Source organism: Octodon degus, unplaced genomic scaffold (genome assembly GCF_000260255.1).
Source record: "Octodon degus isolate 3935 unplaced genomic scaffold, OctDeg1.0 scaffold00168, whole genome shotgun sequence".
Taxonomy (NCBI): domain Eukaryota; kingdom Metazoa; phylum Chordata; class Mammalia; order Rodentia; family Octodontidae; genus Octodon; species Octodon degus.
In genome coordinates, this window is record NW_004524744.1 from 1,162,511 (window position 1) to 1,177,824 (window position 15,314).

At 44.6% G+C, this 15,314-nt stretch overlaps 1 protein-coding gene across 1 annotated transcript in view; it reads left to right on the forward strand.

Annotated features, from left to right (window-relative positions):
* The window catches only part of Fras1 (Fraser extracellular matrix complex subunit 1), a 471,233-nt gene that overhangs the window by 297,341 nt on the left and 158,578 nt on the right, over positions 1–15,314 (forward strand). The window contains exons 13-15 of the mRNA XM_023703303.1: positions 7,373–7,519; positions 10,223–10,447; positions 11,354–11,494. Of these exons, the coding sequence (XP_023559071.1) occupies positions 7,373–7,519; positions 10,223–10,447; positions 11,354–11,494 (513 nt within the window). The remainder of the gene's footprint in view (positions 1–7,372; positions 7,520–10,222; positions 10,448–11,353; positions 11,495–15,314) is intronic.

A 15,314-nucleotide genomic window follows, 5' to 3' on the forward strand; every position in this document is an offset into this window, starting at 1 on the left:
CCTGGTAAACGCAAGGGCCTGAGTTCAATCCCCAGTTCAAAAAAAAAAAAAAGAAGAAGAAGAAGAAGAAGAGGAGGAGGACAAGAAGAAGATAGCAGAGGCCCTGAGTGATTCTATTCTGTCAACTCCTGAGGCCTTTCTACTAGCCTCTGGTATATGCATATCCAACCAGGTGTTTCTACCATAAGGTATCTGGAGACTTGGTTAGGGGGATAGAAGTTGTGAGGTGTCCCTGTATTTATCAGTGAGTTGGAGGCAGAAAAAAGACTCAGACAAAGTGAACACCAGGATATATTATGCTTAAAAAAGGAGAGAGGGTTGAGGAGGATGGCTGATGTGAAGTGCTATATGCTTCTGATTTCAAGCAGGATGAGGAATGAAGGAGACCGGTGGATTTAGTCATAGGAGGCCGTCAGAGACCAGGGTCTCACTACACAGCTCAGAGTAGGAGTGATACCCCTGTGTTCATCCTCCCAAGTGCTGGGATTACAGGCGTGCACCATCACTCCCAGTCTCAATCTCTGTCTCAGTGTGACTCGGGGGCAGGGCCAGCACAGCATGCTGGGGATCGAACCCCATTCCCTGCCTCTGCCTAAGCAGGCGCTTTAATCTGCTGAGCTATCTGGCCGCCCTTAGAGACCTTTTCGAGAGTGACACTAATCAAATTGTGGAGGTGGAAGGCAGTAGGGTGGCCAAAGACAGGCAGAAGAGTGGGAGTTCGTAGAGAAAAGTGGGGGTGGTTCAGAGCATGTGTATGGCTAGAGTCAAGAGAGTAAAGAGAGATAAAGAGGAAAGCTGCAGTAATGTAGATTACAGGATCAAGAGCGGAAAAATCCTTGGAACTGCAAGGAAAGAAACTCAAAAAGAGGAAAGGTAGATGTTCGTGGTTGGAGGGAATGCCCAGAAGATGCTGCTGAATGACCTGGAAGTGGAGTGGATGAGGTCACGGCAGAGGCAGGCTAGTAGGCTTTGTGCTGCAGTGAGGGTTCAAAGCCCCTGCTGGCAGGGTGGGAAGGAATGTATGTAGCCTAGTCCTAGCTTCCTGGAGAAGTAATTAGTATTTTACACTTATTTGAACAGCTTCTAGGGAACCCCAAGATGAGACAAACCCCTAAATACTTATTTATTATAGCTACAAAGTACTTCGGAGGTCTGCTTACTTTCTATCATTCTTTTTCATTTTTCTAATTGCACACTAGAGAAAGCTTCAGTTAAGAGTCCACTAGTCTGTAGGCTGCCAAAGCTCTGTGCATCTTGCAGTGTGTGCCAGGGTCCCGGACCGCTCTGCACATGCGTGCTTGGAGGTCGTGGCCTTCACCCGAGGGATCCATGGTTTCCTGTCCTAACATTTATCCGCCCCTGAAGGTAATCAGGAGACTGCCGCACCTTTGTCAGCTCCAGCAGCGTCCCTGTGTGCCGGGGTTGTGCTCTCCCAGGAAGCAGAGCACGGGCTGCTTCATATTTCCCTCCATACAATCACCGCCTTCTTTATGATTCACTGAAAGGCTGTAATGAGGATTAATTTGGCTTTTAGGATATCATGTTTTGTCTCTAATACTGGCACAGGCCTGCATGTAATACAAAACGCCCAAGGTTCAGAGAAGGGTCAGGGGCCTGCAGTTCGCGGGCCTTTCTGAGGAGGACGCTTCTGGGGTGCCAGGGACGGGTGGGGTCCTAGGCCAGGTCCTCCCAGAGGAGTCAGTGCCGGATAGGGTGGGCACTGCTCTGCTTGCGGGGAATGGGCCTCAGTGACTGGCAGTTGGGAAATTGCTGCCAGGCGTAGGAAGACAAAGGCTGGCCTGAGAGGGCTTGAGGGGGCTGAGCTGTTACCTGACAGGGATCGTTTTCATGAAAATCTGCCCTGACAGCAGAGCCTGTATCTTCCGGGCTTTGAGACCAAACCAGACACATCTGGGCCTCTAGTGGCCAATGAGCAAGAGCACACAAGTGCTGTGACTCCCTCAGGGGGATGGACGAGCTCTGGAGAAACTTGAAGGTTTCTTCTTTTTTCCTTGATCTTCACTCCTCTTTCCTTCTGTTGGATAATTTTGGGGATCGAGGATGGTAAATGAGATTACAAAGTTCACTGTCACTTGAAAGGAAATTTTCACTGCAATGGAAGCCAAATGCAACCTGGGTCCTCCTTGCACAGTGACTGTACTAGTGAGGAGGAGATCATTTGTTGCGTAGCTTTAATCACACTTGATCACAGAGAGCTGCTCAGAATGAAGTATTGTCCTATCAGTGACTCTGAACTCAGACTCTTCCTTGTAGCACCATCTCTAGCTAAAGACTAGCATTTTCCAGCAACTCAATGCAGTGAGCCAAAAGCCTCAGCTCTGCCCACACTGAAGCCTGAGACAACGTGCCGGGTGGGGGAAAGCAGGAGGGTAGTCCAACAGAGTACCCTGCACTCCAGGTGGAGAGGTTGGAAGACGTTTGGTTTGTTCGCTTTATAGTATGGGAGATTGAACCCAGGGCCTTTGTAGTGAGCTACATGCCGGCCTTTTACAATTTTGAGATAGAGCCTTACTAAGTTGCCCGAGGTAGACTCGAACTTGTGATTGTCCTGCCTCAGCCTCCTAGTGTGCTTGCACTGTTAGCATGCATCCCTGTGCTGGCTGGGTTTGGCAGTATTTTTTTTTTTTTAGCAGAAAATATTTATTGAGAGAAAGAAAGCTCCTGTCCAAGAGAAGGACATGAGGGGGGCCCGAGCAGGTAGTTCCCCCCGGTTTGGCAGTATTGATGTTACTGTTTCTCTGCCCCTGGTAAAGATCTATCATGTGGTACTTGATTTGGTACTTGTAGATTACTCAATTGGAAAGGGATGAAAAGCTCCCTGCTCTCGGCTTCACCATGTGCTGAAACCCTCGCGCACACAGTGTGAGCAGCTCTCCTGCTTCTACTTTGCTCACATCTGCCTTTGGGCTACTCTCTGGCTGTCTGCGTTGCTGCTGCAACTACTCTGCCCTTTGGCACCGATGTGCCCTTTGTGCTCATGAGTGTCTGTCCTCTCTGCTTCCTGTCCCCTGCAGACTGCCACCCCCTGTGCCAGCACTGCGTGGCAGATCTCCAGGACACCAGGAGCATCTGCCTGAGGTGCCAGAATGCCCGCCATCTGCTACTGGGTGACCACTGTGTTCCCCACTGCCCTTCTGGATACTACTCAGAGAAGGGTGCTTGTAAAAGTGAGTAAGTGCTGGACCAGGAGCCAGAAACTTCTCGTGAAGCTTTTTCTTCAGGGCTGGAGCCTAGGAGGTTGCATTTCCCAAAGCAAGAGGAGGCAGGAAGCCCATGGGGGGTGGGGAACACGTTGGGTGCCCCTCCCACTCTTTGGGAAGGGAGCCTGGCACCACAGCTTCTGTTTGGTCTCCTTTCCCTCTACAGGATGCCACTCCTCCTGCAGGACCTGCCAGGGAGGAGGACCCTCCGCCTGTTCTTCTTGCAGCACCAACCTTGTTCTGACCCACATTGGCACCTGCAGCACCTCCTGCTTCCCTGGACATTATCTGGATGACAACCGAGCTTGCCAGCGTAAGTGTTTTAACCAAGCTTCTCTCTGCTTCTGCCCTTTCAGTCCACTGGAAGAAATGTGAAGTTCCTGTTTTCTATCTTCTCTCTTACTAGCCTTTATTTTTCTAAATGGAAGGAAACTAAATTGCAGAGGCAACGCGGATGCCATCAGTAGACTGTAATTCAGATTTCAGGCTGGTTCTCCTCTCTCAGTACTAGCTGCGTCTGTGATCATAGGCAGGTTGAATTCTCTGTTCCAGTTATCTCACTTGTAAAATAAATATTAGCCTGATTCACCTTTGTGATTTTTCACAGCTGTCCAGTTTGTAATCCTGGCCAGAGAATGGAACTGGCTGAAGAACACAGGCAGAGGCTGTGTAGTCCGCACTTTTCTGGATTTAATGTTTTTTATTTGTATATTTGTTGAATATTGACACCATACAAGCCTTTGCATGTTTCAAAACAGTCCAACTATTTCTGTGCCCAAAGTAGTCATTGTATCTTCATAACATGTATAGATGTCTCCTTTCTCAAATAAGTCAGTCTATGATTGATTTGCCTTGTGTTGGGAAATGAACTGGGATCAGTTATGGAAAGGGCAGACCAGAAGGGGACAAAATAGGGAATCCTTCGCAGATGAATAGTTTCTGATCAGCTGGGAGGTAGCTCACTTTATTTCATCCTCTAAAGTGGCATTTTGAAAAAAAGTGTGCCCCACTTTTAAAAATGACAGTGAACAAATACGAGTGGTGGTGTCTCACTTTCGTGTTCCAGGAAGTAACATGTGGTGGCGATGCAGAGGAGTGACAGAGAGGGCAAGCTGTGGGGTCGTGAGTCTGAAGCTCAAACCCTAACTGCCACTCACAGTGAACTGCCACTTTAGGGACTTAAGCAGATCAGTTAATCTCTGGGCCTCAGTTTCCTTTTCTGTGCTAGAGGGATTATAACAATATCTCTGTTCTAGTTGCACTGAACACAGACCCTAGTAGAGATGAAGGTCCCACTTGGTATAGATTAACTGTTGTTATCACTGTCATCATCTTGAGCATCATTGGCATCATTATCATCTGGAATGAAAGGCAAATCATGCAGCAGAAGGTATTTATACAGACAGGTAGATATTCCTGTTAGCTCATTGAGTGTTTGTAGGCATGTGCCTTTGAAAGAAAGCCCTGTGAACCTCACACTTTTGCATAGCCTGTTGAGACAATAACAGAAAACTTTACGAAACCAATAGGAAGATTTTTTTGCTTTTATTTTGTTTGGGTTTATTTATTTGTTAAGACAGAGTCTCATTATGTAGTCTAGACTGGCCTTGAATTTGCTTGTATAACCCAGGCTGGTCTGGAACTCACAGTGGTCTTCCTGCCTCATCCTCCCAAGAGCTGGGATGATAAGTGTGTGCCACCATGCCCAGCTAGGTTTCTTGACTTTTAGCAAGAAAAATTTTGCAAGTTATATAGCAGCTGTCTGCCAGAATCTGTGCATCCTGAAATGCAAGAGACAGGAATGAAATACTTTCATGTTCTATTCAAATGCAAGAGAGTATTGTTGGAGAAATTCTGACTTGGATTTATGAGGATCTTCACAGCAGTGGAATCATAGAAGTTCAAAAGGGAAAATAGAATCCCTCGTATGAAGTATAGATGACAAAAGTGCATCACGTTGAAGTACTTCTCTGTGGGGAAATGTTGTCTCATCGCTCTTGGCTCCTTCGCTGTGCCCCAATGTGAGCAGGATCTCATAGGCTGTTTCACTTGAATTAAGAAGCTCCTGCCTTCAGTCCTTCAGGTTCATTCTTTTTAAGATTGGATAAAGTAAGCCCTTAAATTGGGATTTTGGAGTTTCTAGCCTGTAAAAAGAATCAACAGTGCCTCTTTGTAAGGCTCACTATTATAGGCAATTATAGGCCTGCCAGTTTTATAAATTGTTCAGCAAAGGGCTTCTGAGGAAGTATAACCAGTATTACAGGAGGCAATGATAACTGTATTATTAAAGAAAGTAAGGACTAGTGAGCATTCCAGACTCTGGGTACAGAAATCTTTACAGATTTTGTACTATTAACTGAGCTCTAAAATTTAAGGGAGAACAATTTGGGCCAAAACTTTAAAAAGTGCTGCTGACTAAGCACAGCGCCTTGCAGTTGGAGCGGAGCTCCAGGCTACTCGAGCCAACCTTGCATCAGCGCAGACAGGCTTCCTCTCTCTTCCTCTCGTACCTCTGCTAGAACCATCACCAATGTGGCTGCCTCAGACTGTTCCTCCTGATCAACCCTAGAAACTGTCTGTAGCAATAGAAAAATAAGCCTCCTCCCCCATTCACATGCATACATTCAAAGGTTAGAAGTCAACTCTTACTTCCCACCTGGACATCTCTCATTCCCCAGCAGAACTGGAGCCAGCAGACTGAGCAGAGGTCAGTAGTGGCTCTCAGACCCACAGAAAACACCTAGGGAACTACACATGCTGGGAGGGCCTCACTCTTCCTCCTTGAACATTGGTGACAGCACCCTGCCTGGTTGCTGTTCTACCTGCCACTTTCTCCTCCTGGCACTCCCCCTGGTGCTTAGTGACCTGCAAGACCTGCCCTGGGGGCCTTAGACAGAATACTTGGTATGGTGTGAGTATGGGAAGGATGAAGGAGTGCTCCTTTGCCACACACCTCTGGAGATAGAAGATGAGGACCCAAAGGCCTCTTCTGAGTACACAGCTACTGTGTATGACATGACAAAGGTGACCATTGGCTGATTGCCTTAGGAAGGAGAACAGGAAGGATGGAGATAGGGTGGCATAGGTACATCCTTGTACACTGCAGAGTCATCTAGCATTTCAGAATGTTCAACATAAGGGCTGACTTACACACTCAGGTACCACAGGCGGATAGAAACTGCATACAAATAATTTTAGGTGGAGAGAATGGGGAAAATATGGAGGGGCAGTGTTTGCAGAAATGATGGCTGGAAAATTTTCAGGATTAAAAAAAGATAATTGAGTTTGTAGGGAAAGTGTATTCTGTGACCCGAGTGATCTGAATAAACCCCTTTGGTGGGTGCATGGGAAGCAGATTGCAGGGGCTCAGCCTGGGCGTGAGGAAGCCAACCAGGAGGCTGTGACAGGAGTCCTGCGAAGACAGTCGTGGCTTGGGTATGCTGGATGGTGTGGGTAGGGATGAAGCACAAAGTTCAAGGAATTATGTTAAGAGTTTGAATACTTAGGACCAAGTGAGTAATTGGATTAGAAGTAAAAGAAAGAGAAACACTAACACGGACACCAAGATTTCTAGCATGAGCAACTGAGTATCTCGAGCAGGGCCAGGTATTAGAGGAGCACCATCGAAGTGGTGGGTCACTAATTACACAGCTGGCTGCTAAGAGCTACAGTTGGGCAGACTAATAAACTGAGTAAGCTGAGTCATTTGTGTCTTGCATTATGGAACTTCATAAGCTCCATGATAAAGTTGCTGTTTAATTTTGTCATTACACACACACACACACACACACACACACACACACACACACACGAATCTCCATCATAAACTATATATGGCTTGTTTCCTTAAGAAGTAAGATAAGTAAGTAAAAGTAATTCAAGGAGTCTTAGGGTAAGTACAAATTCTGTAGTGGAATTACAGATTCCCATCCATGGGTGTATAATTTATCCATAGGAAAACCAGACTATCCTCTTTTATTTTGGAAAATAAAAACTAATATTTTCTATATCTGCTGCTCACCCAGGAGGGTTACAAGTCGTAATTGGCAGGTTGGAACAGGGCTCTCTTCCTGTGTGGCAGCTGCCTGGGCTTCATCAAGGTACTGCATTTGCGATTGTAATCATCCGGTCACTTTCCTCTGGCTCTGCAGCGTGCGACACACATTGCCGGAGCTGCACTTCACCTACCAGCTGTACCTCCTGCCGAGATCCCAACCACGTGCTGCTCTTTGGGGATTGCCAGTCGGAGAGCTGTGCCCTGCAGTACTACCTTGACATATCCACCAGGACGTGCAGAGGTAGAGCTCCTCCTGAGTTGTGTATGGATTCTTTTATTCAGTGATACCCTATTTACCAAGGTACCCCAGTGCCCCTATAGGAAAATGCCCTCAAGAAATGTGTTGACTGTCTCTGATGATAGCATGAATTACATATTCGTTTATTCACTTATTTATTTGCTTATATAGTTCTTTTTTAAAAATGTATTTGGCACAGGGTCTCACTATGAGCCCAGACTTGTAGTGATCCTTCTGTTTTCAGCCTTCCCAGCGCTGGGATTGCAGGCATGTGTCACCATGCCTGGTCTCATTTATTTGCTTATAAAACACATTTTTAGCACCCACTGTACATTAGGCACTGTGCCAGGCACTGGTAGCTGGACCAGAAATGGCAAACTGGAAACCTCCAGCATGTACTTGGCCTATAGACATGTTGTGTTTGGCCTCTTGAATGTTTTGATAGTTTAAAATCTGATTATTTGCCTTTTATAAATCAAAAGACTGTGTAGAAAAGTTGGTGATTTTTTCTTCCTTTGGAAAAATCAGAAGATCTGGCAGTACTGGCTTTGCCTGACCACTGTGCAAGGACAAGGACCGTGTAGCTCTCTTCCCCACTGGATGGAGCAGTCTCTTCACCCAAGTCCCCACCATTCCCTGTTCTATGGCAACAGGCCTACTACCTTCTGGGGCCCTTAGGTGTTTGCATTTACAGTGCTAGCTTGCTAGACTCTAAGCATAAGGAGGTCAGGAGTTAAATCTGATTTATTTTTCTCTGCTTGAACAATGCAAATATGATTGAAACCAATGACCCTGTCAACAAGGAATTTATAAGGAGTTAATTTCCAAAACCAAGGCCTTTTCCCTTTGTGTTCCAATAGCTGGAATTCTTGGCATTTTTGCTCTTTGAATGGTAATGTTCAGTAAGGTGAAAAAACAGAGCTAAAAACAAGTTTAACTTGATTCTGTTCTATGTCCCCCCTTATCCTGGCCTCTTTCCACATTTCCCTCTCTGCCTCTGGCTCTGGCGGGGAAGCTGGAGCTCAGATAGAGAGGTCAAACTTCTGTCAAATGAGCTTGGGATACCTTGAGTCTCAACAAAATTGAGCATTTTCCACTCCAAGAAATTCTACGTGGTTGTCAACTTTGGTGGTCTACTGTACTGAAGACCATGGAAGCCTCTCTGCTGCTTGCCTTCTAACCAGGGCTGTCAGTTTGTGGTGAAAAACAAGATTATCACAAATCCTCCCTGTTGTAAATGATTTCATAACTGTGCTGGCAGGTTTCAAGGCTGTGTTTTAGTCCTTTTCCCCCAGGACTGAGTCAGCCAAATAAACAAGTGAGATTAACTTTATAAATCTTGGGAGCGCGCGTACTGTCTTGCACATTCTTCCCTGCTCTTCGGGACATGGAAATAACGGCATCAGGGAAGAGAAAAGGTGAACAGTGAGACTTCTCCCTGGCTTCTTAGAACAGAGCGAAAGCATGGTTGAGGCAGCTATGAGTGCAGATATTTTCTCTAGGAAAACAGCTCGATAGCAGACATTGACTGAGCTATTAGTATATGGCAGGCACTCCACCAAATTATTCATTTATTATTCACTTAGCACTAGGGAACCCAAGACCTCACATGTACTAAGCACCTATTCAACCCTTGAGCTACACGCTCAACCCCAGTGTTAAATCCTTACCTTTATCATTTTTCTTATTCTTCACAGACTTTATGATTTGGGTACTATGTTTGTCCCTGTTTTATTGAGGCATCAAACATTTAAGGAAGGTATATGAGGGGATGGAGCTAAAAAAATAACAATGCCATGACTTAGCCAACAGCTTGGCTTCAAAGCCCACGTCCTTAACCATGCTCCATGTCCCATCTTCTATACCTGGGGGACTTCCTTACTAGTTAGAACACTGGTATTGTACATGCTTTAGAATTGCCTGGAACACTAAAGCCAACAGCTATGTACCATAACTACGATGACAAAAACAAAAGCAGCGGCAGCAGCAGCATGTTTTCCTGTGGCTTAACCCCTGAGACTCTGCCTCTGATGTTGAGCTTGATCCTCTGTGTTTTTGACAGTCGTCCTGCATTATCTGATTTAGCCAAGGAGAGGCCCTGCTGAAGCACGAGCTCCTTGAAGGCAGGTCCTGCATTCATACCCTCCTTGGGCACTGATATGTTTCCCATGAGGGTTAAGCAAATACTCATGTAAACCAGTCAGTTCCACGGCCCTAAATGGGTCCTCCATTGCTTCCCTAAGATGTTTCTTTTTAGACAGTTGCTTTATGCTACATTAAAGCCTATCGTCATTGGTTCTTTCTGTTGTATTACCAATGCCTGAGTTTTTGAGAAGTAGAAAGTCAGTGATAGCAGCAGATCCCTGGCATCTCCTGCCCCGTTGAGCACTGAACATTTGGAAGAAGTCAGGATTAGGTAGTGGGACATGTTGGCCACTCCCTATGGCGAGGTTTGCAGGAAGACTTGGCATGGTGTGTGGGATAAAGTACCCCGGAGCCTGTGGGATGAGACCAGGTTGATCTGGCGCTGGGAAGCCCTGCTGACCGACAGACTATGGAAACACGGAGTGTACCTTGTCCGTGCCTGTGTTTCACATAATGGGGAAACACAACCTCAGAGAAGCATCCAGGTCATTGCAGGCAGAGGCCTCATTACAGCTCGGTTACCTGACATTGCTTGTGTCGTCCTCACATTACCCCTTGCAGCTGCAGACAGCAGCCTCAAAAATAGGTTGTGGGGCCTGAGGCTGGATGGCAAGCAAGCTGATCTAACACAGACTTCCTCTGCAGAGTGTGACTGGAGTTGCAACGTGTGCAGCGGGCCTCTGCGAACAGACTGCCTGCAGTGCATGGACGGCTATGTTCTCCAGGACGGCGCCTGCGAGGAGCGGTGTTCATTGTCTTTCTACCACGACGCGGGCCTCTGCAAGAGTATGTGTTTGGAGGCCACATTCCAGCACACCCCTGTCGTGGCCTCCTCGATTTCTAAGAAGGGCCCCTTGACAAGTCTCCCTTCTGCTTTTTACCCAGTTTTGGTTTTTTCCCTAAGAGCTATCTGTGTCATGAAATTTCCCTTTTCCTTCTCTGTTCCCTTACATGACATACTAAAATTGGATGCCACTATGGGAACCTGGGGTTAAATGGCCACAGGTATGTGTAGGATGTTATTTTTGGCTTTCTTTAAATCTTGAATCATCCTATCCTCCAGATGGGAAAGTCTGTGTACCTGGGGATCAGGGCGCTAGAAATACCATGTTAGTCTACCATCTGCCTCCCTGCCTCCTCCGCATGTCCTAGGCCTCACCGTCACCTCTCTCTCCACAGTAGCTTCTAAAGCCGCAGTGTAACACCACAAAATCCTCAGATCCTGCAGTTCCTATCAGAAGTGCACAGAGAGCATTCCTGGTTGCATTCCTGAGAGACTGATAATTGCCTGGATAAGGCAAGAAAGAGCAACACTTCAGCAAAATACTACGGAAAGCCCATGACTAGTTAATAATAACATTAATCACTCATAGCTGTCAATTACTGTAGAGTTTATCTAGCATTTTCCAGTACTTAATTGGATCTTTACCCAAGGAGATATGTGGGGCAGTATTTCTACCCTGTTTTGTAGGGGAGAACAGAGTTCCATAGAGGTAGAGAGACTAACCCCTAGTCTCCTAACTCTTAGGTGATGTGTCACAAGTGTCACTTCGACACTTGTCCTGGCTCCTTTGCTTTTCATGGGATGCTTTATTAGTAGGCCAGGGTGTATTGCTATCTGATGTCTAGCACTGCCCTCCCACCAGAGCTCCCTTGGGAAGCTACAGATTCTTGTTGACTTTTGTCTTTCAGGCTGTGACAACCACTGTCTTCAGTGCCAAGGTCCCTACCAGTGCACCCACTGTGAAGAGCCATTTCTCCTCTTCGAAGCCCAGTGTGTCCAGGAATGCGGGAAGGGATATTTTGCAGATCATGCAAAACACAAATGCACAGGTAACGCGAGTCTCTGTCGAGTACTCTGGGAAGAATACGGCTGATGAGTAAGTTGTGTGTGCTGAGTCTAGGATAACGAAGAATATCCGAGACAGATGCAGAATTAAACTCCATGGAACTTAGCTGAAGTAACTGATGGCTTCCCATGCACATCTGCCAAATTCTGGTTAAACAATATAGGAGTGCAGCCCAATAATTCTCTTACACAGATCAATAATGTCCCTATAGGTCTTTATGGAATAGCCACTGTTTTATGGGCATATAAAGTTATATTGAACTGCAATGAGGTATCTATTAAGAGTGGATCAGCTATATTGATATGAATAGAAAATTTTCAGTGTGTAGACTAAATCACTTGTGACCCTGATATTGGTATTATATTTTCAAAGAATAGGATTTGGGGGAATAATTTATTATGGCACACTGGAGCTTTTATTATTAAAATAAAGTGAAACACAGTCTTAATCTCCTTGGATCATCAAGAAAATTTATCTTTTGTTTTCATCATTTCTATAAAAACTTGGCACCATCTGTGCCTCTTGAAAGGATGCCTGACATTTAACAATAACACCATTACCCAAAGCATACCATTCTCCCTTTCACCAAACTTTCTTCATCTCTATTATCTCATTCAGCATTTACAATGACTTAGTAAGACATGGAAAACATTATGAATCCTCTTTTACAAGTGGAAAAAAAGAAAGACTTAAAGGTGTTAATCAGTGCAACCTCTAATCAGATCTTAAACCCAAGTTTTCTGACTCTAATCCGAGACCTTATCAGTGTATTGCCTTTTTATAACAAAATTCCAACTGAGGAAGCAGCAACTTTAAATAGTAAGCATTCAGTCAATAGAAGAGTATTAACTTGACCAAAGGAAATAATGCTTTGTGTGTTTGAACAGCCAGCTCTCGTCATGCATTTAAAATAGTACCAACAGCAAAAATTATAGTGAGCATGAAGGTGGTAGTCATAGAGTAGTTGAGCCTTTTCTACGTCCCTGCCACTGTTCTAGCCCTTTCACATTGTAATATGTGCAGCCCTCCTAACTATTATTTGCATGAGATGCTAAGCAAGCCTGCTTTTTGAGGAGATAAAATTGTAATTGATTATTAAAGGAACTTGCCTAAAGTCTCAGCTTGTAAGTTTTAAAGAAGGAGCAGTACACAGAATGAGGCGAAGCTCTTGGTCAATCTGAATGGCCTCTTATGTGGCCATGTTAAACAATCCATCCATGTGCCACATTGTTCAGATTTTACACTGGGAAGTGGCCTCTCTGTTCTGATTCCCTCTGTGGGTAGATCACTCCCTATGACTTTCCTCAGGGAAGCTGTTAGGATTCTCCTCTCCTGCTGGTTGAGAGTCCTTCCTGTTTGCACTCTGCCTCCTGGGTTGCAATCCCCTTTGTTTCTCTGCTTGTCCTGGCCAGGTTTCTGTCCTTTGGTTGTGGCTCATTTGCTGTGTTCTCTTTTTGATAGCCTGCCCTCATGGGTGTTTGCGGTGCAGCTCCATGGATTGGTGTCACCTCTGTGACCCGGGGTTCTTTCTGAGGAGTGGTGTCTGTATTACCCGCTGTGTTCCTGGCTTCTCCACACATTCCTTTAATGAAACATGTGCTGGTAAGAACTTCTCCTGTGTCTGGTGAATTTACCAATAATCTCTGTGCAGGGGCTGGGTTTTTGGATACAATTAATGACTATGATATAAAATGCAGAATTCTTCCTTAGAAAGCCCTTGGTGCTACTAAGGAATAGGGGACTGACTACAGAACTTGGGAAATTAGGAAAAGTCAACTTGTGTGGTCTTGGGAATGAAAAAAGAAGTGATCTGTATCTAACAAGACAATTATCAGATGAAAACTTTGGCACAGATTTAGCTTTGTTCCTGATCTACAGACATGTATAGCATATTCCCTATGTTTACATGTATAATTATTTATTTTTCCTATTAAACTCGTAGCTCTAATTATGCAAAGATACAATGGTAGATCTTTTTTTCATGCAGTGAAGACAAATTGTACGCAGTGTCTAGTCTGAGGAGACTAGGTTTCCATGATTGCAGTGGATGGATTTGAAGACACTCTATTTGCTCTTCTAAATAAGGTACCATGTTAAAGGAAAGGAGCTAGTCCCTTCCAACATAGCAATGGACACCTCCCCTTAAAAAACAAAGAGAAATGAATTCAGTCCTAGTTTTGAATGCCAAAAATTTTAGAGGTAGCTAAAGTTTGGAAGTTAAATCACAGCTTGGTGTACCCTACTATTTTAGCATTGTTCATGGGGAATTTTGTAACATCCACAGTCTGTCACTTATTTTGTCTCTATATTTCTAACCTCTAAAGATATTAAGGTTCTTCCAAAAGGAAACAATATATTTTGGACTTATATTATTGAAAGTTTTTTTGAAACCCCAAGTGAAAATCAGCTTACACTTGTGGGGCATAATAGAGATCAATTTAGGAAAATGTATTCCACTTTCACTAGAATAATCTGTGGTAGAAATTGTCCCCATGAAACTCTGCATTCCCCATATATGCGGACATGTTGTGGATGGGCGCCTCAGCAGAACACCTTGCACAGGAGAGAGGGAGGGCTACCTCATGGCAGGGAATCCTAATTCAGCCATCTTATGTTACTTATGGATGGAGACTGCAAAATTTTAAAAACAAAAGTTTATATATTTTACATGAATTGGGAATACGTTCTACCCACAATCCAACTTCCTCGAAGATTAACGGGCATCCTTGTACAACATGGTATCAGACACCTATCTCTTTTCCCAACCTTGATGAATCTGATGTGACAAGCATATCAAGATCAGACTAGATGGGCTAGGGATATAGCTCAGCAGCATAAGCGCCTGCCTGGCAAGCACAAGTTCCTGAGTTCAATCCCTGGTACCACAAAAAACAAATAAAAAGATGAGACTAGGGTCTCCAATCTGACAGCACATTAGATTACCTGGAAAGTCTGTAAAATTAATGTGGCCCATTCCGGAACAGCTCAGTGACTCTGTAACAGTAGAATCCAAGGGTCAGTATTATTCGTCAATGAAGTGAGGAATTTTGTCAGTATTGTTTTAAAATTTCCCTATGTGAGTTATCATTATTGAGGCATAGTGCAGATACCATAAAATCTACCTTGAAAGCACATAATGCATTGGTTTTTCTTTTCCTTGTCGTTACTATCAAATATCTAGTTCCTGAACATTCTTATCACCTTCCCTCTCCCCCAAATAAAACCCCCTGACCACCGACAACCTCTGCTCGGTTTCCTCTCACACTAGCCCCTGGAAACCACTAACCTACTTTCTGTCTTTATAGATTCACCTACTCCAGACATTTTACATAAATGAAGTCACATTTGGCTTCCTTCACTTAATGTGATGTTGTGCTCGCCTTGGCAGTACAGAACTTAACACAGTGTTCTCAGGGTTCTTCCATGTCATAGCTTGCGTCCATACATCTTTCCTTTTCTTATGGATGAGTATTATTACATTGGATGATTGTACCACATTTTATCTACTCACACTTTTGTGTTTCGTTGGCATGCTGGGGATTGAACCCAGAACCTCACACATGCTATGCCAGCACTTTACCCCCAAGCCCTGTACCCAACCCTCGTTTTTTTATGTGTTAGTTGATGGATAATGTATTTGTATTGTTTCTACTTTTTGGCTGCCATGAATATGCTATGCAGAAGTCTTTGTGTGGCATATTCATTTTTAGTTTCTAGGGTATATACCTTGGAGTAGGATTCTGGGTAACATGGTACCTATACAATGTTTCATTGAAGAAGTGCCCAACTACCATTTTATTTTA